Below are 23,235 nucleotides of genomic sequence, written 5' to 3' on the forward strand. Positions count from 1 at the left end.
TATATATATATATATATATATATATATATATATAAGCCCTGAGATGAAAACTTCAATGTAATGCAGCACATATGAATGAGAGTAGATTCCCCGTTTAGTTTAATTAAATATATTTTAGAGTTTTTTGGATAATCTCCTCATCCCTCTTCAGCTCATCCCACAAGCAGGTAACAGGTCTGAAGATTGATTTTGTATTTTTTTTTAAATAGACTATCATCCTATTTTGAGAACTACTGAAAAAGCAGATTTTAAATAACCGAGAGAGGGCGTCAGATTTTATAAGGCCCTGTAAAACATTGGCTTTTAGAGTTTTTGAAATAGGAATGAGAATGGTTGTAGCACAAAAAAAATACCTTAATCTACCATGAAGTTTACTTTGGAAGTTAAAACAAATAAAACAGTGTCCAAGTAGATAGTAGTGTTCCAACTGTGTGCTTTGGATTTTCCTATTTAATAAATGTAGAGAAATTGAAGTTAGGACTTTTGTAAACTTTACTAACCCTATACTGATGAAAAAATATTTCTGAATTTATTTCTAAAGACTGTTATATTTGATGGGTAGTACATATAGATGTCAAATTAAGTCAAGCCCATTTCTTAAAAGCCCAAAATAAATATAATTCTCTCCTGTTAATAAGCCATGAACACCAAGGGCCTTTATATTTCTCTTTTTTTGTTATTTTTTTGGTGCAACACACAACATTAGCATCCATAGCCATGCTTGTGAATAACTTGCCAAAAGCAAACTAATAAATTAGTTAAGTTATATTGTGAGTACAAAAAAACATCTCCCACCTCTAAAAGCAAATTACATATTTTGACAGCAGCGCAATTCTGTTAACAGCAGCTTAGATAAGTGGAAAACACATTGCAACTTTAAAAAATTTTGAATATTGAATGCCAAGCTAATTTATAACTTAATTTTTTAATTCTAGCATAAACGAAACCTAAAACAGACTATTGCAATTGTCATTTCAATTTGAAAAACTCACACAGAAAAAAGTACAGTTTGAAGAGTTTTATTCATCTTTTTAAATCTACAACCTCGACAGGAACCATTAGCACTGAAATTGACTTTGTTGATATACATAAGCAGATGAATGAGAACAGGGATATATTGGCCCAGGCCTGAAACTGGTGATGGAATGAAGATCAAATTAAGAATGGTTCTGTCTATGGATTGCAGCTAGACAAGTCTGTCTGCTCAAGTTTCAGTGATGAGACCCTGTAGATTGAGTTAGCTGACACCTGAAGCTCACCAGAGAGTTTGAGTCTGGAAAGATGGATTGCAAGCTTAGATAAATGCAGGTTTGTATGAATCTTCCACTAAGAGCAAGCATGAAGCGAGAAACCTCTGGCAGAACCAGGCTCAACATGGCAGTCTTCTGCCAGACGGACTGAGGATACCTCAGGGAATGCAGTACTAGTAGAGAATAATTACACCTCCAATAGGGAAAAGGTTGCAGAAGCAGCATGGAGAAGGGCCAGGAGGAGCTTGGCAACAATGGTGGAGAAGGGGGTGGAGGGGAGTCTAACCAGGGTTATCTGAATCAAAGTCAGACATGGTGCGAACCAACTAGGCTGATGCCTGGTTGGACAGGAGGCTGAGTCATAGATTTGAAAGCTTTTTAAGGCCAAACTCTGAATGCTGATTTGGCTTCTAGAAGGTGCGGTCCAATACTCATTGGCTTGCTTTGAATTGGGTAAATTATGCATTTTTGCCATTTGAACTGCCTCGACTTCATTTAATTTAGCGGAGAAAGGAAAAACCATTTGTGAATAAATGTTTGCACTTAATGTAATAATACATATCTGATAAACTCCTATGTGGTTTTAAATCACAATAGAGGAATTCCTAGTTTTTAAACATAATCACTTGAATTATAGTCAGAAAGAACTGCAGTCATATTTGCAACAGAGACAACGAAGAGAGCCTCTCAGTCAAATCAATTTGTTAAACTCAGCAATCATATAAACTCTATAAAATCTGATCCTAATTCAGACTGGAAAGAAAACTTGCAAGGAAAAGTCACCTCAGCTTCTGATACATTTCAGGCTATTTCATGTTTTATCAGTTCATTATGTAAATGTCACAGAAAATATCAAAGTGGCAGTGATGTGCTCAAGGGAAACATCTGATTGCTCAGAACCTTGATTTAGTGTCAAAGTTAGGACCATTTGCTAAAAGAGGGAGATAAATGGCATTTAAGATGCCCTTTAATCTGTTTTGCATCTGCATGAATTTATCACCCGTTTCTCCCCTCTGTCAAATTTATGGTGTTGCTGCAGAGTCATGATGTTGAAGAATGGTGTTTTCACACTTCAGTGTAAGAGCTGTTATCTATGAAATTACTTTTCATTCATGCATCAGGATTTAATTGAAACATCTACGCTATCCGTCTCTCCGTCCATCTGTCCATCCGTCCATCTAATACCACTTATTTCGATAAATTACATCGAGGGATAATATATAACACAGCAGATTCAGGTGGATTTCCTGTAATGAAACTTTTCAAGGTGAATAGCTTCATGTAATTAATTCTGCAGGGCTTTTTCAAGGAAGCTGCATGTCTTTATGATTTTAGATATCAGGGGCAATTAATGAGCTTAGAAGAAGATCTCTTCAGTTCAACAACTTTATTTTAATAAATGATTCAAGCGCCTTTTTTAAAGTGTGGGTAAAAGTGTCAGATAAATAAAAGTCTTTCAAAACCTGCTTTGTTTGTTGGCATTGGTCTGCAAGCAAAAAATGCTTTTCTAATTTGCTAACTCATACATAAAACAGTCACATCTCAATAAAATGTCATATCTTTAAACAATTAATTGATTTTTGTGAATCAATTTAGTAAGAAAAACTAATTTAGTATTTAAATTAACGTTGGACCTCCAGCAACTTCGAGTTTCTGCCTTTCATTCCTCCACTAGGCTCTCAGATAATGAATTTCAAGTTGAAATGCAGAATGATGTCCTCATTTCCTCTTTACTTTCATCTGAAAAAAAAAATGCTTTTGGACCACTGAGCAGCAGTTCAGTTTTTTTTCTGATCTGCCTAGATGCTTTTCTGGTTAAGGAGTTGATTAACAAAATGAAGAGGACAGCTATATTTCATAGATCTGTTTTGGATTTTATTTAAGCACAAACTGAAGGTAGAACTGCCTTTTTTATTTTCCTAGAACTCTATAAGCAGCCATGTGGAGGGTGTCATCCCCAATCTACTGGTAACACTTAAAATCAGCCCTTTTTTTCTTCATTGTATAGGCTACTATACCATGTTTGTGTTTATATGCTGTGACTTTAGGCTCAAATAATCAAATGAAAAAAGAGGAAACACAGTATGTCTGTATCTCTGCGTAGGCCTAAATGATTTATGGCATATGAGTTTTAAACCTTTCATTCCATTATTAAATTAGCCTAATGTTTGGCAATATGGAGATTTAGGGATAAATAATATACATAACTTCCATAACGTAAAAAAAAATTCAGGTTAATATACAATGTCTAATGAAATTTACCCATTTACCAATGTTTTTTATGTTTTTTTTTTCATGGACTGGATGGCTGCTGCTAGGTAAAAGTTAACAATGATAGCTATCAGCAAAAAGGTCCTGGGTTCAAACCCTGGCTATAAGGTCTTTCTTTATGGGTTTGCATTTTCTCGCTGTGCATGAATGGGTCCTCCCACAGTCAAAAAAACCTGACTGTTAGGTTTAGTGGTCACTCTAACTTACCCTTAGATATTAAACCTTATACCTGTGGTTGCATGCCTCTGTGTTGCCCTGCGATGGTGACCTGTCCAGAGACCTGACAGCAGAAGATGGACGGTTTCTTTCTGGTAAACTAGGATGTATTTAATTTTGAACAACAAATAGCTGAAAGTATTGAAATTTGCAGACAAACAAAGAAAAGTGGATGGTGCTGCTATTTTTTTCATAACTCAGATAAGCATCGTGTCAACCACACTACCCCATTTATCTTAGAGGCAGTTTGTGCGTGCATGTGTGTTTGTGTGTATCCACACTTTCAAGTATTAACCCAATTGCAGATTTATTAAGCCTACCAAGACGCATGGACATGATAATATCAAAAGTCTTAAATGCGATGTAACGTTAGACTGCTCCAGGCTTCTTTTATGGAATAAAAAAAAAAAAATCAAAGCACAATCTTGACGTTGTTTGTTTGATGTATGGTAGCTATGGTAGCAGGTTGTTGGGGAGATGTTGGGTGTTCACAGTTGTATGACACAATTAATCTCTACTTGGGAAGCTTACAAAAGCGCATTCTCAAGTAACATAAATGTGCTGCTGTGGTGGTTTATACTGAATAAATGTAATTACTCGGATAGAAATTATTGAAGAAGAGTAGCACAGCCTGTAAGCTTTTAGCTTCCAGCTAGTCTCTGTTTTGCCTCAGCAAGCTTGTTTTGCACAATCAGACACACTTCACAAATAGGCCGATCTGTTTTAACTGCAACAGACGTACAGCAGGTCTGTGAAGCTACTAAACCCTGCAACATTTAAACATTCAGCATAAGGTTTGGGAAAGTGCGCATTTGTGCACCTCTCTGAATATGTGTCCTGTTGTCCTTGTATCTGCTTTATTATTATGGGGACCACTCCTCTTATCCCTTCACTTGTAAAGTTTAAGGTAAAACAAACTTATATTTAAAGGATGAATAAACAAGAAAGACAAAATGTTTTTTTAACAATTATTCAATGCTGAATTAAATTTAAACAAACATTAGTGATCCCAATGGTAGATTAAATATGGCTGAAATGGTTGTGAGTTAGAGTGAAGGAGAGAAGTGGAGACCAACCTTTTTTTGTAAAAATTAAGTATAGAAAAATTTTATGTTGATATAAGGTTAAAGGTGTTGTGGAGGATGTTCTCTTTCCGGGTGGATCATCCAAATAAGAGGTCCTACTAATTATCAATCATTCTGGTAATATGTTTACGTCAGGCTGTTCTTTGGCTCGTCCCCATTTTCACTTACCAGTGGTGAGTCTGACTTAGTGGACAAATTGCAAATCTTCTTTTGGAAAGTAACCTTGTATGACCAATGTAAACGCAGCTTTATAACAGAGCGTGCACAAGGAGAAATGGGCTTTTGCTTGCTCTTGCACATGTTTAATAGGCGTTCCTTCTCGGGAGCGGGTACAGGGTTGTGCATGTAATAAAAAATTTTAAGTGGAGAGGGCGGGTTTTTCCAAAAATTCACGAAAATCCTCAACTATACCTTTAAGTAAGCAATACTGTTTAGAAGTTTGTAGGGCTTTTAAAAAACGTTTTTAGCCCTTAGAAGGACTATTAAATCAATCATCATTCTTGTCGCTCTAGAGCTGGTCACCACCTGCTGCCTCTGCCCTCTGGTACTCACTGCCCCACCTCTTTCTCTTCACTTCTATGTCTTGCTCCAGAGTGCCACTTTGCCTAACCCTTGACGTCCAGGTTATCTTTCCCCAAAGTGGAATAACAAATTCCAGACAGACAGAAGTGCCAAAGGAAGCGACAGTGATCCAACTGTAGCTCCTGGACTCTAGAAACTGGGAGTGTCTCCAGATGATCTGGAGGACCCAGGGATGTCACCACTGTTGTTCGGCTTTCTACATTCATTACAGCACTGTGACTCGCTCTTTAAAATCCCAGTCCACCATGCTGAATTTAACTGGAGAATTTAAAGCCCCCTATTTAATAACCTCTCAAAGTGAGCTTGGTGTTTTCCCCATTGTCAACTCAAATTGTTTGTCAAATGTCAATTGAGGAACTGTCATGATGGGTTCACTAAAAGCGACCCAAGAATGCAGAACACCACTGACGGACACAGGGATGAAGGTTTAACAAGTTTATTATGCACAAGCACACAGAATGTACTGGTTCAGGTTCAGGGCCTGGATACTGGTTCACCGGAGTCTGCGTGAGAGACAGTTCAGTTAGCGTTGCCAACAGAGGTTTGATTTCCAGAAGATTACTGATTGTACCTTGAGGGTTCTTGAGATTAGCTTTGGGAGAGTCACTGTTGGATCTGGAGAGGAGTTCATCAGCAGAGTCTGTTTGCTGCTTCAGCGTCTCACGTCTAGAATGAACAGACCTTGGTTTTGGGTTTTCCAGCTCTAGTCCAGAGCTGCTTGGAGGTTCTACGAGATTCTTCAGGTTCGACTCTGAGGGTCGGCTCGGCAGGTTAGCTCTTCCTGAGCTTTCACAGAGGAGACACAGGTTTCCTGGAAGACAGAGACAATAGTTAGAATCCAGGCTGGATTCAAAGTCATAGAGTTTCACTGAGGATCTAGGCTTAAGCACTGACCAACTGGAATAACACTGCGGCGTTGAGGCAAGGTCTGAAGACAGCTTAAGTAGTGGATCCTCTGATGGTCTTGATGAGCTGCACCTGTGCAGGAGGCTCCCTCAGAGGATCCACGACGGACTCTGCTGGAGAAAGGTGGAATTTCTCCAGCTCCCAACAGGAACAGCACACATATCAACAGTAAGATTGCTGTAATCAAATTTTCTGTGAACACACCATAAGGAAACAACAAGACCATCTAAAGTTCCTTATTGGTGGCTGCAAATTCAGTACTGTCTAAAGGTGTTTCTTGTTAGCACACTGGGAGTTTAATAGGCAGGATTCTGAAGACTGAAAGATCTAAAAGATTACCTGAAGATTATAATTAAAGTTAAGGGCACCATCCAAATCATATGCAACAAAGACGTGTTTACTGTAGGATGGAGGTGACTCATTGAGATCTTTAAATTAAGGAAAAACTGTTCTTTTTAAGTAATCTTTATTTTGAAATTATAAAGTTGACAGTTGGTACACAAAGAGATTTTAGTTTCTTGTTCCAGTTTCAAGACTTTAGTAGCATAACAACAGGCCCCACCTAAATTCCTTAGAAAAAATCTTTATCCAACTTCAAAGGTGGCCCAGTTCCGACCAGAGAGAATCCTTCAGGATCAGGAGAAATAAATCCATTGCGACGCCAATCTACAATCCACAATTTGTACCTGGCTGTCATTAGGTCACAATAGACTAGTAAATTAGTTTAAGATGAATGATAGCATTCTTTAATGGCTGTAATGTGTCAGTTTGCCTGCTTTATTGCTGTTAATGCATTTTCTAAGTAACATTACATTTCTTTGTAATGACTGTTCCTTCAGTTTGGCTTTGAGTGTAAAACACTTTGAATTTGCTGCCAAGTGTTGAACCGGTTTTAAATCTCCTTGACATCAGAAATAACTATAGCCTTATTTTCCCAAGTGAATGGATTACATTTTGGTAAAACAACCACACAAAACCTCAAACCGAGATAATATCTCAACATCAAGATTTAGGAACAGAAAATTCTCTTTGCTTTCTGAGTACAAGTGGGCTCCAAGGAAGAAGACCCAGCAAGACACCACTTTTGAACCAAAGACATAAAAGAGCTTGACTGGAGTTATCTAAAATAGATGTTGACAAGTCACAATACTTTTGGGAGGATATGCTGTGGACATTCTATTGTGTGTTTCTTATTTTTTCTTTCTTTTTTTTTTACTTCAGACAGATAAAATATGATTGGGTCCTTTTGGTGAGTCACAACATATGAAAGAAGTATTATAGCCCTAAAAGAAAATATTTCACCACGGATTGAGGAAAACCCTAACAGCCTTATTAAGCCTTTCACTGCAACAAATCTGTTAGATCCTTCTCATATTTAGGGGTGTGGGAAATAATCGTTTTGGCGATATATCGTGATATTCGGCTGCCCAATATAATATCGATCTTTCACTTCTTAGTATCGATTTTCAAAAAAAAAAAATTATTACATAAAACATTGATGGGAAAATAGGCTACCTCTGCACCACGACTCTGGCAGAAAGCGCTGTGGAGCCCTTTAACTGTGCGTGCAGCACCAAATCTGTATTTGAGGCAGTCACAGTGGAAGAAAACCCCAAACAACATGGATAATAATACCTAATCAATATTTTCTGATGAAAATATACAGTGCTTGCTGTGTTATCTCATCATTTGATTTTGATAGTTGGGGAAAATATGGCAATATATAGTGATACTGCAATATCGTGATAATATCGTATCGTGACCCAAGTATCGCAACATGTATCGAATCGCAACACTCATGCCAATACTCACCTCTACTCATATTCTTGCAGATGAGTACTGACTTCCCTTTTTTTTAAAATAAACAGAAACCAAAATCAAATAATATAGGATATATATATTTTACATAATTTAATCAACAACTAACAGTGTGTGGGCAAACATCTTAAACCACATCCACCTTTGCCACAATTTAAATGGCTCTGAAAACTGGTTATTACAGCTAAACTTATTCAACAATAAATCTGTCACAAATGTATAAACTATTATATTACTAATGTCTACAGCTGTCTATATATTTAAAAGGTTGTCATTAATTGTCATAAGCAGTAAACCTTTCAGATGATAAGGGACAAAGGCATATCATGTGCTGTCTGTCTGTCATCGGTACAACATTCTGCTCAGTGACTCATAGTGACACATTTCGTGAGTCTTCTTATGGAAAAGTTTGTGAAAGATGTTAAGCCCCAACAAGCTCCAAAAATAGTGTCACTGTACTTTGTGTATTTTAGGCAAATTCTTTGGAACGCAGGACTCGTCCGTGGAGGATTTTAGTCATAAGGAGCAAATGTAGCTTTAACTCTCCAGAGTAAAGGAGATGGTAAAACAAAAAGGATTAAAAAAAGTTAGTATATTTATACATTGGAATTTATAAGATAATACCCAGAGCATATCAGTATGGTCTAGTGCAAGGGAACTCATGAAAAGCCATGGTGAACTGTATGTAAGAATATATATATTCCTCTTTTTCTCTTGTGTTCTTTGCCCAGAGTGACACAATAATATATTTTTCCTGTTGTTCTGAAATGAAATTGTTTGTTCTGTTTTTATTTAACCATATGTTTAAAAACTACATTTTTTCATATCTTAGGAAACGCCACTGGATCCAATGTTTTAAACTAGTGACAAAGAAAAAAATATCTTTTGACAAGGAATCAGTGGGCAAATAGTCAAAATATATTCACTCATATCTATTTAACTCAGCAATAATTTAATACAATCAATCATTTGCACAGAACTTTACTGTTGTCACTTTATACCAGTGTTGCCTTGTCTGTATATACTTAATGTATATATTTTTTTATATATATATTTTTAAATATTTCTTATACTTTGTATTCTTTTTTCCTACTGTACTGTTCACTGTGATGCAACGCTGCAATTTCCCCACTGTGGGACAAATAAAGGATTATCTTATCTTATCTTAAAAATGCAAAATAAAAGACATCCATAAGAAACAGACAAAAGTGCTTCTTTTAGTTTTAGCGTTTTTTGTTGTTGTTTTAAAGTAAAACAAGAATGTTTTCTTATTCTTCTTAGCCCGAAAATTCACAGGAGGGAATAAAGTGCGTCTAAGATCATTCCACTTAACATGCCAATAATAAAAAAGACTGTTTTGAGTAGCTCCACTCGCTTTGTTGATCTGTGTAAGCAGTTTTTATAGCTAGGCACAGAGTCTCTGCAGGGAGTGGCGTTGAAAACCATGCTCTGTGATGTATAGATTACTTTCACTTTTGGCAACTGTTTGGTCAATTAGAACTTTATTTAAATCCATCACAAATGTTTATAAAAGATTTGAAGATGGAGGACATGCAGAATTGTCCAAAAGATTTGACATGTTTTTCTCTGGGTGCTTCTTCTTGTATTTATAAAGTCTACAAGACTTATATGATACACCAAAAGAAACCCTCAGTAATATATAATAACAATAACATTATAATTTATTTCTCTCTGTGAACAGTTGTTTTGGAATATGTTACCAGCTTTAGGGGCAAACTTTCAAAAGAGCTGCTTTTTAATTAAGGGAAAAACCTGATTCAGTTTTGTATAGCCATTAAAAATAAACACATATATTAAGAATAGTTCTCACAAGTGCTTCTATTTTTGTAGTTTGAAGGGCATTCCATACTATAAAATGTCTTTCAGTTATACTTTACAGTCAAAAACAGTCAGATTCCATTTAAAGACTTTCTGTGTTCTTAATATGAACAGTTCTGAGGATGACAGTGTGTCTACCTACGACAGCCTTTGTGTTAGGTGTGCCTAGCGATGTGAAACATCTGGGTGAATGTTAGACAGCTCTGGAAACAGTGCATTCTCAGTATTTGGCAGAGAAAAACAGTTTTCTTTGTGTGTATTGGTAACCAGTGATAGGAAAGAACAAGCTGCAATCTAAAAACCTGCATGCGTGTAACGTTGGCAGCAGTAGCATTTATGAAGGCAGTCGAAATGCAGGATTAGACAGTAGGGAAGAGGCCAGTGCATGACTGCATCATTGTGTGTACTATGTGGTTCAATGAAGGGCAGATTTGATATTTTCTTCTGGTCAGTAGCTCTTTTCTTTAAGCCCGAGCCATGCCCAGGGAAAACTCACAAAGGAGTCTCTGCTGCAGCCTGCAGAATCCAGCTCCATCTCTAACCAATTTTACTATTTGAATAACCTAACACTTATTTTCTTATCTTTCTCTTGCAGTCCAAAAAAATCCAGGCTCAACTGAAAGAACTGCGGTATGGAAAGAAAGATTTAATTTTTAAGGTAAGCTTAAACTAAGGAGAATGGCTTTGTAGAAGACCACAGGTAAACACCTACCTCTGGCCAACATGAAAAAAAATTATCCGATGACGGGCAGTGCTCCAATTAATTCAGCTGGCAGTTACAAAGTTGCCTTAAGCCAAACAGCATCCTGCAAAGTCAAGTGGCTGTCTCTTATACCACAGACTGCTAAGACTTGCTCTCTGATTTTTCCTTTGCACAATATGGTCCATGCTTTCAGTCAACTGAGGATTTGGATGAACACTGTTGACAAGAGAGGGTGATGCTGATACAGAATTTTGTGGGATCGTATATTGGAATTTCTATGACCCAAATTGTACCTGACACAATGTATTGCTAAATTTCCTTGTGAGGTCCTTCATTCGGGCAACCAGAAAAGCATGTAATTCTTGTGCATTTACTGCTTTTGTAAGCGGAATATAACTCGTAGTAAATAAAAAAACTGAAGGGCAATTACTCCACTGGCTCTTTTGTATTGTGAGGACTAAATGTTCTCATATCTGAGTGAGCACGTAATATTTATCAGCATCCACCGGTATATAGGCTGACCTTTCTGGCCTTGTTTGCAGTGGTAAAATGTCAGTCCACAGTTCTTCAAAAATGCCCTCTAATGCCTCCTTTTAAATTTATCTTTTGATGCTTTAAAGGTATGATATCTGGAGATAAATAACATTTAAAAAGGTGAATTGATCGTCGACTATATTCACTTCTATTTCTTTTACTGCTAAATTTATTGTTGGTCCGTGTTCTGATCTTTGGTCTGCTTTTGTTCTGCCAATGATGAAAGTATTGACGTATTTGCCGGCTGTCAGTTCTCATAAATCCCTGTTTCTAAATAGCACCATTCAATAATGTGAAGTAACTTTATTTCTCAAAGTCAAACATTCAATATTTTTGCTGAAGCTGTGGTTTGTAACCACAAAAGCACGACACTAATCCTTACATTAATTTTTCCTGTGAAATACTCAGCCTTCGCTGATAGAATGACATAACTCCTTTTTCCCATGTAGAAAGGTCAAACAGATATGATCCACATCCTTTTGACCCTGCAACTTCTGTTCCTGAAAACTGATCTGTATTTCTTGTGTGCAATGATCAAAAGCCTGACCCACAACAAAGGAGGAGAAAGTAGCGAAGAGTAGCTTAAGATATGTAAATGTTATCAACATCATAGGGAGAATGTGAGTCAAGTTACATCTAGTAGGCAGCTAAACCGGCCATGACAGCTGCTGTACCATATCAAAGAGCGTTTTGCATTACATTGTCACAGTGCATGAAGTTAAACATGATCAAGGAACTCAACCTATTTTTCTAATTCATAAGTTAATGGACTGTTACATTATGTTACATTATAGTTTCATGATGTGCCTGCAAAAATGAGCCCCCACTTTAGAGGTGTCTCTTGCCTATCAGTTGCTTGAATGGAGCCAACAGCACCCAGCTATGATGGGTACTTCGACATGAAGCCACATCAAGGAACAGAGGGAGACTCTTTGTGATTGTGGTTAAAAAAGAAACATAGTCGGATGGTCTTAAATACTACTACTACAGAAATCCAACATTCCCAAAATTAATAAGGCCATCTAACTCTTATATAAGCTGACATTTTAAGCTGTATCTTCCTTTCTTGCTAAAAGGCTAGTTCTAAGTGTGGTTAAAATAGTTTGAACCTGAGATATTTACAGCAACCATTCATTTCCAGAAACAAAAACTAAATCCATAACTTAAAACATTATTTTGAAGTCTTTGAAATATTTGTATTAGGTACCTATTAGAACATATATTATGTAACCTTAGATACAAACACATTGGCATTTGCTAGCTTTATGACATATTTTAAAATCTCCCTAGTTATGTTTTCTTACATTAACTTTATTCTGATTTTACAATTTTTTTTAGATAAATTGTTTCTTACATATTCTTTATTTATTTATCTGATTTACATGCCAAGAGAATTCAGTGACAGGACTTAGCCTTAGCATTTTTAGAGTCATAGGAAAACAAAACAAGATGAAATGTGGGTTGGGTTGCTTGCGTGCCTGAAAAGGAAGCATGGGGTTAAGATCTAGAAGGACAGGGGTTTCGAACTGGGTAATTATGATTGAGTAAGTAATTTCTCAGATATCATCTAAGACATGAATATCCAATAAAATCTCAGGAAGGATCTGGTTGGCTTGACTGGCTACTAGTAGTAGTTGACCATTAGGCAGAAAATTCTTTACATATTCCCCAGTAGAACAGTTGTTGGCTGTCAGTTGTGACTGCAGCACTTCCATGACCCCAGATTTTAGTTCTGCAGCTTCAGGAGAGGGCATTCAACACACCCAATATAAATATAACCCAAAACCACATCACTTTAAATGCTGATTTTATATTAATTGTTTTTGAAAAAATTATTGCTCCTTTTTACCTAAAATAAAGCTTTTTCTGTTAATTTGGCTTCAAAGCCTTGCATGCTGATCGATGTTGGAAAAGTTAGTAGCGACAGAAATTTTTACAAGCAAGTTTATTCTTCTGCCCATCTTTTCTCTATCTGCAAACCCACTACTAATATTACTGCCTGTCTGCAGCAGGTTTAGGCACAGTAATAAAAAATGTTACATAAACAAAAGGTTCAGGATTTCATGGTAATCATTAAGCTATCCCAATCTGTATATTGTTAAAAGAGCCTAAAGACATATAACATCAAATGGTCCACACCAACAAAGTAGTGTTAACCTGTAGTAATGTAGTAAAAATACATAGCAGTCAGCAACCCATCACTACAATGAATGATTCAACCCGGCCTTTTCTTTAGCAAGGACCAGATTTCTTTCCTAAAAGTTTTATACATTTTTTAGTTTCAGACCTTTGGTAGTTAGAATTATTTATGTCAAATAAATGTGCTTAAAATTTGCCTAGATTTTAAGAAAACAACAAAGGTAGATGCAGCTCTGCATCAGCCATAAACAGCACAAAGATCCAGATCTCTCCATTCTTGCTCACTATAGCATTAAAAATGCTAAAAGGGCTTCACTTGCCTTTGCAGTGTTTTCCCATGAGAGTATTTTTGGAAGAAAAGCTGCTTTCCGGCTTCCATATCTTCTTTCCTCCATCAGCACAGTTTTAAATTTACCCCTAGAGCTGTTTTTCCTCCAGCATAGAAAAAGGAAAAAAAGAAAAATGTTGCCCTGATGGAGCTGAAAACCGCATATAGCCGAGCAGCTATAGTGCCCATCTGACCCTAAACCTCTATAACAGGCTCAGCACAGAAATATTAAGCCTGTGACTTGGAGGCTCTAACCCTGGAAGTCAGAATTTCTAGGTGAATGGTCAGGAACTCATCCTTCTCAATTAACTATCTACTGATGGTCTTCTTTAGAAAAATATGCACTGTAATACAACACAAAAAAGAAGCATGTCCTAACCTGCTTAAGTATTTATATCTGTTTAAAAAAAAAAAAAAAAAAAACACTCCCGAACCCAACAGTAACAACTTCAGTCTGTTGTTCAAAAATCTCCTTTGTTTGAAGAGAGACCTACTGTAGGGAACATTTTTATAAAGTGGACAGTAAGAATGTTGGTACTGTCTTGACCACATTATAACATTTTATTTCTAAAGCACTCAACTTAACTGAAAAAATGGCTTTATGAAAAATGATATAATAGAGATAAATAATTGCAAGGCAGCTATTTGAATAATACAGATACTGTAAATGACAGATTAAGACACAGATGCAAGTTCTTGAGAGTTTACAGCCAAGGAGAAAATTTTGTTTTAAGATAAGTTTAAGAATCAAGGGTTGGAGCCTGCCTGACCTCCAGCGGGTACTTGTTCCACATTTTAGGACCCGAAATTGCAATTCGCCGCATTCTCTTGATCTGTACAAAGAGATCAGAACAGTCAAAAGCATCTGCACTGCTGATCTAAGAGCATGCAAAGGCATTTAACAAAATCAACTTCAAAAACCTCAGATTTAGTGGTGTGAAAGGTATTAAAACCGGGGTAGAACATTTCTAAGATTTACCCAAAGGCCTTTAGCTGAGTGTAAATTTTTATCAAAATTTGAAACACATAAAGTAACTTGAATTCAACCTGAAGATTGACAGAGTAGATGAGTCAAGGCCAGATGTTTTTAACAGCATGTTTAAGATTACTTGGTACAATAATGGTGGGAGACACTACTGTTAATAATATTAATGCTAAAAGAGCTGATAGTCATAAAAGTTCCCTTAAGAAAATATGGTGTAACAACATTAAGAGGGGACATTCATGGTGGGTCATCAGTGATGAATGGAGGAGTCATCAGTGGAAAAAGAAATGGACCATGGACCTGTTTGTCTTTTAAATAATGAAATATTATTTCATTACCAAGTAGTTACATAAAAACAGATGAGGTTAATAATAATACTAAGTTACTGTTTAAAAACAAACAAACAAAGAGATCAAGTTAATTCTCTTATCATCTTACTCTCCAACATCATATAGTGGAGTGTTTGGGGAGATTGTGGTTGCTTTTTGCTGTGTGATCTGACCTTGAATGCTCCAAAGTGAGAGCTTATACTTATTAATTTAATAGGCCTGTAAAAGACACCAAATAAAAAAATATGGCTCAAAAGTCCAGAGTCAAGGTCAAACGTACATAAATTGCATGCAAATGTTCTGAAAATGAGCATATTTTTCTTCCCTTCCTGATAAGTATATCAATAATAAAACAGTCCTCAGAGGGAGCTCTGTTGATCTTGGTATGATGTTATATCAGCTCATTTAATGAAAAGGACCCTTGTGTGTGTGTGTGTGTGTGTGTGTGTGTGTGGGTGTGTGTGTGTGTGTGTGTGTGTGTGTGTGCGCGTGATGTGTGTGTGTGTTTTCAAAGGCACTGCTCTTAGTAGTGTTGATTTAACTTTTATCTAAGGTAAAAGAGTAGATATGTTTTCCATTCCTTTAAATCACAGTAACATATGCTTGTCCATTATATTAGACCTTCTTAATTTACATTATATTCTGCTATTACATAGAAGGAAAAGTCTACTTATTTTTCTTTTTACAGAGGTCAAACTTTTATTAGCCTTAGACGTAACAATGGATTAATGTCAGATATCACAAATGATTATCTAAATGCTAACTTGTTCTAGATTTTACACCCTTATGACAGTTAATGTGCCATGTTTTTCAGTATTTTAGAAAGATATAGACTATGAAACAATGAATAAAAAAAGCATCACCCTTCCTAAGCATTTCACACTTGAACAGCAAGGCTGACAATATTTTTTCTGGACATATAAAAAAAATCATGTATACATGTCAGAACAGTGAAATTCAATACATTTTGAATACATGCTGCACCCCATGGGATTCTTAGACAAACTTTTTAGTCCTTTTATATGCACAGAGTCTACAAAAAACAATCTTTAAATGCGTAAAGCTTTCAACAGTGAATGAATGTTACCATTTATAGTGCAGCAATGTTCAAAGCAAGTTTTACATACTTATCACAACAAGAAATGTTCTGCCAACATACATGAGGGAAAAATCCAATATGACTGTTTTATTTTTATGACTTCAAAATAATTGTGTTAACACACCTTAGTAAAGCCTATTCTAAAGTCATGCCATTGTTGCAGGGACAGCAGCTTCTGGACTTGGAGCACAAGTTAACGATTGCAAAGGAGGAATTAGAGAAGACAGCTCTTGATAAGGTAAGGATTTCACATTATTTTTGGGTATATAATATCCTTCTAGTATTACTGGGTATGTGGAGCAGGTTGGAATATTTTAATTTGATCATTTAAAACATGGCAATAAAAAAGACGAATTAAAGAAAAAGAAATTAAAGAAATAAATGCATCATATTGAGTTAGAAATTAACTGATGTTTTATTGAGTAGAATGTGAGAAAAGGAAGAATTATCAAGAGTTTCCTTCCAGCTTTCCACATTCCAGATTGCACTTTACACAGTTTAGTATTAGAAATTTAGACACAATTTTACAGACTCTATTGATGAGATTTTTGTTATTTCTGTGAACGGAGGTTGACATACTGCTAAAAATGGTGTTGAAATTGATTTGACAAAAATTTTAGTTGTAAAAGTAGGCAACTATTTAGTTAATCTTTTTGGCAACTAACATTAGTAGCTGTTGTAAAATTGTAATATTATTGTTATTATTGATTACTTTTTTTTTTTTTAGAACTACCCCTCCTTTTTTACTCTTTTTTTTGTTAGTCTCTTGCCTATGCATTTTAGATGTTTTGCAGTCACTATATAAAATGACCTCTGGCTTTATGGCTTTGGTTATTTTTTCATGTGGATGGAAAGAGTGATGGAGCAATTCAGGTGTCTTCTGTGTGTAATCTTTTTTGGGGACAGGAATCACAGCTGAAGGCACTGAAGGACACAGTTCACATCTGCTTTTCAGCTGTCTTGCACAACCAGCCCAGCAGCAGTCACAGATTCCCCACCTCCCCCAGCCACCTATTCAGATACTCATCGCTCATCAACAGTTCCAGAGTCACTTTTCAGCAGCCACATGCGAAGGTAATTCAGTATTTCACACAATATCATCTGATTTAAAGTTTTTGCTAGAGATGTCCTGGGCGTAGTAAGAACCTAAACTCTTTGTTTTTTATATAATTGATAACTAATGACTGAGTAAAGTGATTTGCTCAGTTTAGCATAATCTGCTGTAGATGATTGTCTCGTCCTTGAGCAGAATGTTTCTCTCTCAGATGCAAGCATGTGCTCTGCCAAGCTGTCTCTCTGACTGCCCTGTATAAATTGTGTTTATAAAGTCTGGAGAAGAAAATTGGACTTTAAAACTTCCAAGCTGACAGTCTGCTTTTTTAACTGAAAAATGTAATGCTGCTGTTTTTGTTTTTAAATACAGGACTAATTATTTGACATATAGAATTTACACAAATGAAGACCTTTGATACAAAATATTTAACCCTACAATTTCAGTGGTTGAAACAACACATTTCACCGCCAGTCTTTAAACATGTTTTATAAGCCCATGGATACACACTTTTTAGGTCCTGGTCCATTAGGCATCACATGACTCTGGTGAACCTTATGACTTTCTATTAAACTAATTTATTCTTTCAAACCACATGTTTAAACAATTTTTTTAAACACAACACCAAAAAGACCAAAAGGGTGCATTCTGTAGCTTAAACAGGTGTAAAAGAACCCAAAAAAATTTAGAGGTAATTGTTACCACAACGGGAGCAATGGTACATTGATGGAATATATAGAGTCCCTTTGCATGTAAACATACTTGTAGTGTCAGAAATAAAAATAATAGAATAAGATTATTAAGGAAAAAGATGTTTATGCTGGCAGGCACGGCTTAATGCAGTAGACTACAGACAATATTTATACATTTCACCCAAAAGAAAAAGACCATGACTAGCTTTTTTTTTTTTGAAAGACCAAACAGAATATTAACAGCTATCAGAGAACATCCATAGATGGCCTAAGGGTATCACTTCCTGATTGGGTTATGGAGCTAGCTTGTACTTTCTGTGAGATCTCTAACTGTAAAGAAGCACTTTTGAACACATTTTATCCTCCTGCACAACACCTCAATACCTTCTCATATAGATGATAGAGTTTGGTTGTGTTTCTCTCGTAGATAGCTATGGACGTAACTTTTATTTTGACTTATTGTATGTGCTCTCTTTTATTCCTTTGACATTGAAATTGGTACAAAGCTTGTCTGCTTTCTTAAAATTGTTTTTTTTTTGCAATTCTCACGTAATATTGTCCTCTATTTATGTTTGTCAATGATCAGACCCATAACGTGCTGGCTGCCATATGAATGGGAAATTGTTAGCTTTTCATGGCATCTTGAAATATCCTAATTCCATTCTAAAACCTAGGGTGTTACACTCAAGAAAGAAATAAGACCGGGAAAAAAATAGATTTAGAAAGTAAGACTTGGGCAAGCATAATTCTAGACATCGAAGTAGTAGCCTATCCAACTAAAGCAACAGTATGAAAATATATGCTTCTCTTTGTAGACTGTGATGCACTAGCTTGAAATATAGTTGAACACAATTACTTTAAAGTATTATGAGAGTCATGCTATGTCAGGGCACCATGAAAAATATCTGCAATCACAAAGTCTTTGTTGGGATTCAAGATTACAGTAGATTCAGTTGAGTTTCAGATATAATCCTTTTTAAATAGAAAACAAGGTGACTGTCGTGGATAGTCATAGTAAATAAGGGATTTAACTTTTAGTGTAGATGCTCTCTGGAAAACACTGACATTTTAGGACCAACATCAGCAATTGAGGTTCTGTTTATGACATTTTGGTCTTTAAAAAGAATCCGTCTGACTAGTAATAATATTATTTGAAGAGAACAAAAAAATAAACATTTTTGTAGTATTTCATGAAAATGCAGTTCATGGTTAAAATAGATTATTTGGTTTCCCTCAAGCAGCCATGTCAACTTCAATCAGAGATTAAGTTACTTTTTATTTTTCAAAAGAATTCAATTTGAAATCACCAAGCTGGCCACAGGATTGGTATGTCTTATCTACCATGATCCTGGTGAGCAATGATTGCTGTAAGAGGCTTTCTCTCCTCCAAGCTGTCACATTTCTCTGTGTGTTTCTATTCCTGAATAGTGAAATTTGACAGACCACTGAATGGGTTCCTTCTAAGTTTTCTCTCCATCTAATTTGTGCTTATCCCATCATGCCTACCACTGCAATTGCTTTCCCTCTGTTGTAGCATCTTAGATCATAGTAATTTCTGTATTGTGGCTCTTTAAAGATATGTATATCACTGTTGTAGCAAAAATTAAGATTCCATTATGCTGTAACAAAGTGGACCTTTCTTCATCATTCTCCAGCCTATACTCAAGCATGAGAAAAAATACATTTTTAAAAACAAACAATACGGAAAGAAACTCAAGAAAGATGTCTCGATTTCTATGCTAACAAATGTATTACTTTCCACTCTATTAGCATACAAATAGCAGAACTCACTTATGAGCATTAGCAACTTTGACAGGCTGTCTGATAAATCCTACTTAGCCCCAACTGTAAAAGTTACCATGGTGCTCCATCTGTCCAATCTGCCTGTGCATGTGGAGGTGGGTCAGACCTCATTTAAATCACTGCCAAATTTAACTCAAATTAGGCAGTGAAAAACCACAAACAACAGCACTTACTGGGCTTAGAGGAGCCAAGTAACCTCCAGCTGAGGTATAAATGTCAACAACTTGGTTTGGTGATTATGACATAGTTTCTTTTTTTTTAACAGGCTAAAAAAAGCATAATCCAACAAGAAAGAAAATTGTTACATCATTGGACCAAAAGATCAAAATATTTGGTTCAGTGTTCATGAATGCTCCAGATCACCTTGTAGAAGTTGAGCAACAGCACAAAGAAGAAGGCTCCTTTCACTCACTATCTGTTGGGTGTCTGCTTCAAGCCTTTCCTTCAAAGCTCGGAAAAATAAATATGTAGACTATTTTTTTCTGTGATTTACATCTGCTGTGGTTGTTGGTTTCATAGGGCGTGGACCTTGCCTGAGTTTGGATTAAAATCTGAGGATCAGAGTTTTCACTTACCAGCAAGTAGATATTCAGCTGTATCTCCATGGAGCATCCAACTAGCGATGAACCACAATGTTAGGGGATTTGTGGCTCAGTAAACAAGCCTATATATCAAACCTCAAAATGCTCCAGGATTTTAATTCCCTGGGCCATTCACAATTCACATCTCATCCTATGCTCATATTTATCTTATAGCTGTGGACTACACTGTTGAATTAGTCTTGAAAGGACTTAGATCCAAGTGATCATGGAAAGTGCTGAACACACATATATTGTTTCTAATATTTAACATTCAAAATCAAGTTAAAGAGTACTTAATTCATAACAACCATATTCCATGCTTTTTTTTTTAAACAAAGGCCATGTCCCAATTTTCTGGGCATGGTTTATCTAGTTAAAACAAATTCTGATAGCTCTTAATTCAATTCTTTCCACTTTGCGGCCCAGTCATATAGCCTGAGTAAACAGAAGGCTTTAGTTTGGCTTTATTCCATAAATAAGACTTTCAGATGTTTTATCCTACACAAATACTGACACACATAAAGCTGTCCCTGCTGGTGAAAGATTCATTAGCGAGAGGATGCAGAGATCAGCAACATTCAAATAGAAGCTGCTTCATATTTAACAGTCTTGGGGGAGAGCCAAGGCTTGTGGTCCAATAGTGTGCAATTTTCATCAAAGTCATGTGAGATGATACATTAGATGCAGAGAGCACCAAGCCAGAAAGGAAAACTCAAACAATTTTATGCTTTGCTCTCTGTACTTTAATGATGACTGACTTATCTGACTTGAATATAATATAAATACATTTTATTATTTGCTTAAATATAAATATACATATGTAATTATGTATATTATGTATGTTATACAAATGTAACTGAAATGAAATAAACACATTTTAAAAAGACATAATAATAAACATTTAACTTTTAAATAGAATTGGTAAATAGATCACAATAAAACACTCAAATCACCAAAAACTTGTACACCAATTATTTTTGACAAAATTCACTCTCATATTTGTATAGTTCTGAATCTAAAATGTTGTGTATACCTTCTTAAAGATTGAGTGAGCTGTGAGCTCATTTTTACAGCCTAAATATTTCACATCCTTCAGGATTGAAACTGCAGAGCTCTGACACCTCTGATTTATTTGATAAGTTCATCTCAACTTCAGCATAACATGATTTTTTTCTCTCCAGAATCACCTCTAATGTATATGCTAACAATAAGTGCCAAGTTGGTTGTGTATATAGGCTATTTTTTATCAATGAAAATTGATTTGCTGCCCAGTTTGACATTTTCCTTTCACTGTGCTTGGATCTGATGCATTAGCAGCGTCTTTTCAATGTGTGAAGTTTGATCCTCTGCCCTGCACACACTTTTGGCTTGATCATGGAAAGTGAATATATCTGCAAGCGCTGCCAGTTTTAAAAGCATCTGTCAGCCTTTCAAGTGGATGTAGACTGAGCCATTATGTTATAAATTATATCACATTATTCTATTTTTTTTCCTTAAGATTTGCAGTGGAATTCAATTTACTTAGAAATTGCTGAATAATAAAGGTTCTTAGTTTAACATCAGGTTTCTACCAAAAGACCACTTCAGAAAATGACATCTAAAAAGCATCTTTTCACATTCCATTTTAAGAAAATATGGCTGATCAAGACAGATCATGTCAAAAGTTTGAAAATAATTTATGAAATGTCTAAAAAGTGGTCACTTCATTCAGGTGACGTCATTTCCACTGAACCTTTTAAAAAGAGGTTTCTTCAGCTGACTCAAATGATATGATTTTTGACAGAAATAGGCTCTGACCACCTCCCTTTATTTTGCAACAATTTTTCTTTATGCTGTCAAGAGTCCATGTCTGACCCACTTTGACTAAAGTTGTAAGAAAAGCAAATAATTTTAAAAATATAGTTTCTACACAGCTAGTTTATTTTTAAGTCAACACGATGTTAATATAGAAAAAAAACACCTAACAATCCTCACTTATTTAGTATTACTTTCATCATAAAAAGAGGAAGTTACCTTCCAATCCAGTGTAAATCTTTAGCTCAAGTAAATCAAATTTAGTGTTGTACAGAGGTAGTTTTGTCAAACAATAAATGATTCTAAATAATATTAACTAGTATTTAATAAATAGAATTGTAATAAATACTAATACTCGGCATCCCTAGAATGACAGAGCGGCTTGCACTATTGTTAAAGCTGAGCTTTAGACCAGGGCTGGGCTGGGACCAAAAAATCCCAGGCCAGATCTGCTTGGGTGGTCAGATCTGCTCGGGGCCCTGCCCCTTCTTATGACGTCACATATGGCAACCCCACTCAGACAAACTTTATTGCACCCGTTTCTTAAGGATCAAATCTCTTTTGGATTCTCAACATATTGTTACCTGTATTTGCAATTATTTCACATTTCATTGGTGATCTAAAGTAGACAAAAGTAGAAAGCAATCATTGTCAGTCTTGAAGGAAAGCACTGCCTTCTAAGACAGACTGAGCTCTGCCATTTTACAAGGTGAAAAAAAAGTCTGATATTTTTTTAAATACATTTTTATTAATTTTATTAAGATCTGAGGGCAGAGAAGGATAAATGGAACATCTTAATAAAATGACTTTCATAAAGATTTTAGACAAAGAAAACAGTAATCAGTTCCAAGTAGGAAATGAACGGTTGTTGTTGATAGAAATTCAAAAGTAGTGTAGCTTAATATGGCTAACTGACGGAGATGAAAGAGGCTAACCTGTTAGCTCTTGAACACAGCTAGCCACAGGGCTACCCAGCTCTCACCCTTCATATCATGGTCTAACACATGGTCTACTTTTGAAGTTGATGGCATGCCGAGATCTACCAAGCCAAACGCAAGGGATGGGCAGTATTTCTAATTATTTGCACAGGTGGAGAATAAACAGTAAGTCCAACAAACGAGGACATTATCAATTGTGTCAAAAAATAGGTTGCAAAAACAGAACTTACCGTATTTTCACGACCATAAGGCGCACCGAAACGTCTTTTTTTTCCCTCAAAATGTGCGGTGC

General features: G+C 35.9%; 1 protein-coding gene across 1 annotated transcript in view; it reads left to right on the forward strand.

Annotated features, from left to right (window-relative positions):
* Window positions 1-23,235, forward strand: part of luzp2 (leucine zipper protein 2) — a gene marked incomplete at its 5' end in the record, with an annotated part of 107,486 nt that overhangs the window by 66,193 nt on the left and 18,058 nt on the right. Inside the window, 3 exons of the mRNA XM_015384875.1 lie at window positions 10,563-10,625; window positions 16,248-16,322; window positions 16,991-17,158. Coding sequence (XP_015240361.1) covers window positions 10,563-10,625; window positions 16,248-16,322; window positions 16,991-17,158 — 306 coding nt within the window. The remainder of the gene's footprint in view (window positions 1-10,562; window positions 10,626-16,247; window positions 16,323-16,990; window positions 17,159-23,235) is intronic.

The sequence above is a fragment of the Cyprinodon variegatus genome, unplaced genomic scaffold (genome assembly GCF_000732505.1).
Source record: "Cyprinodon variegatus isolate N-32 unplaced genomic scaffold, C_variegatus-1.0 Scaffold326, whole genome shotgun sequence".
NCBI lineage: Eukaryota > Metazoa > Chordata > Actinopteri > Cyprinodontiformes > Cyprinodontidae > Cyprinodon > Cyprinodon variegatus.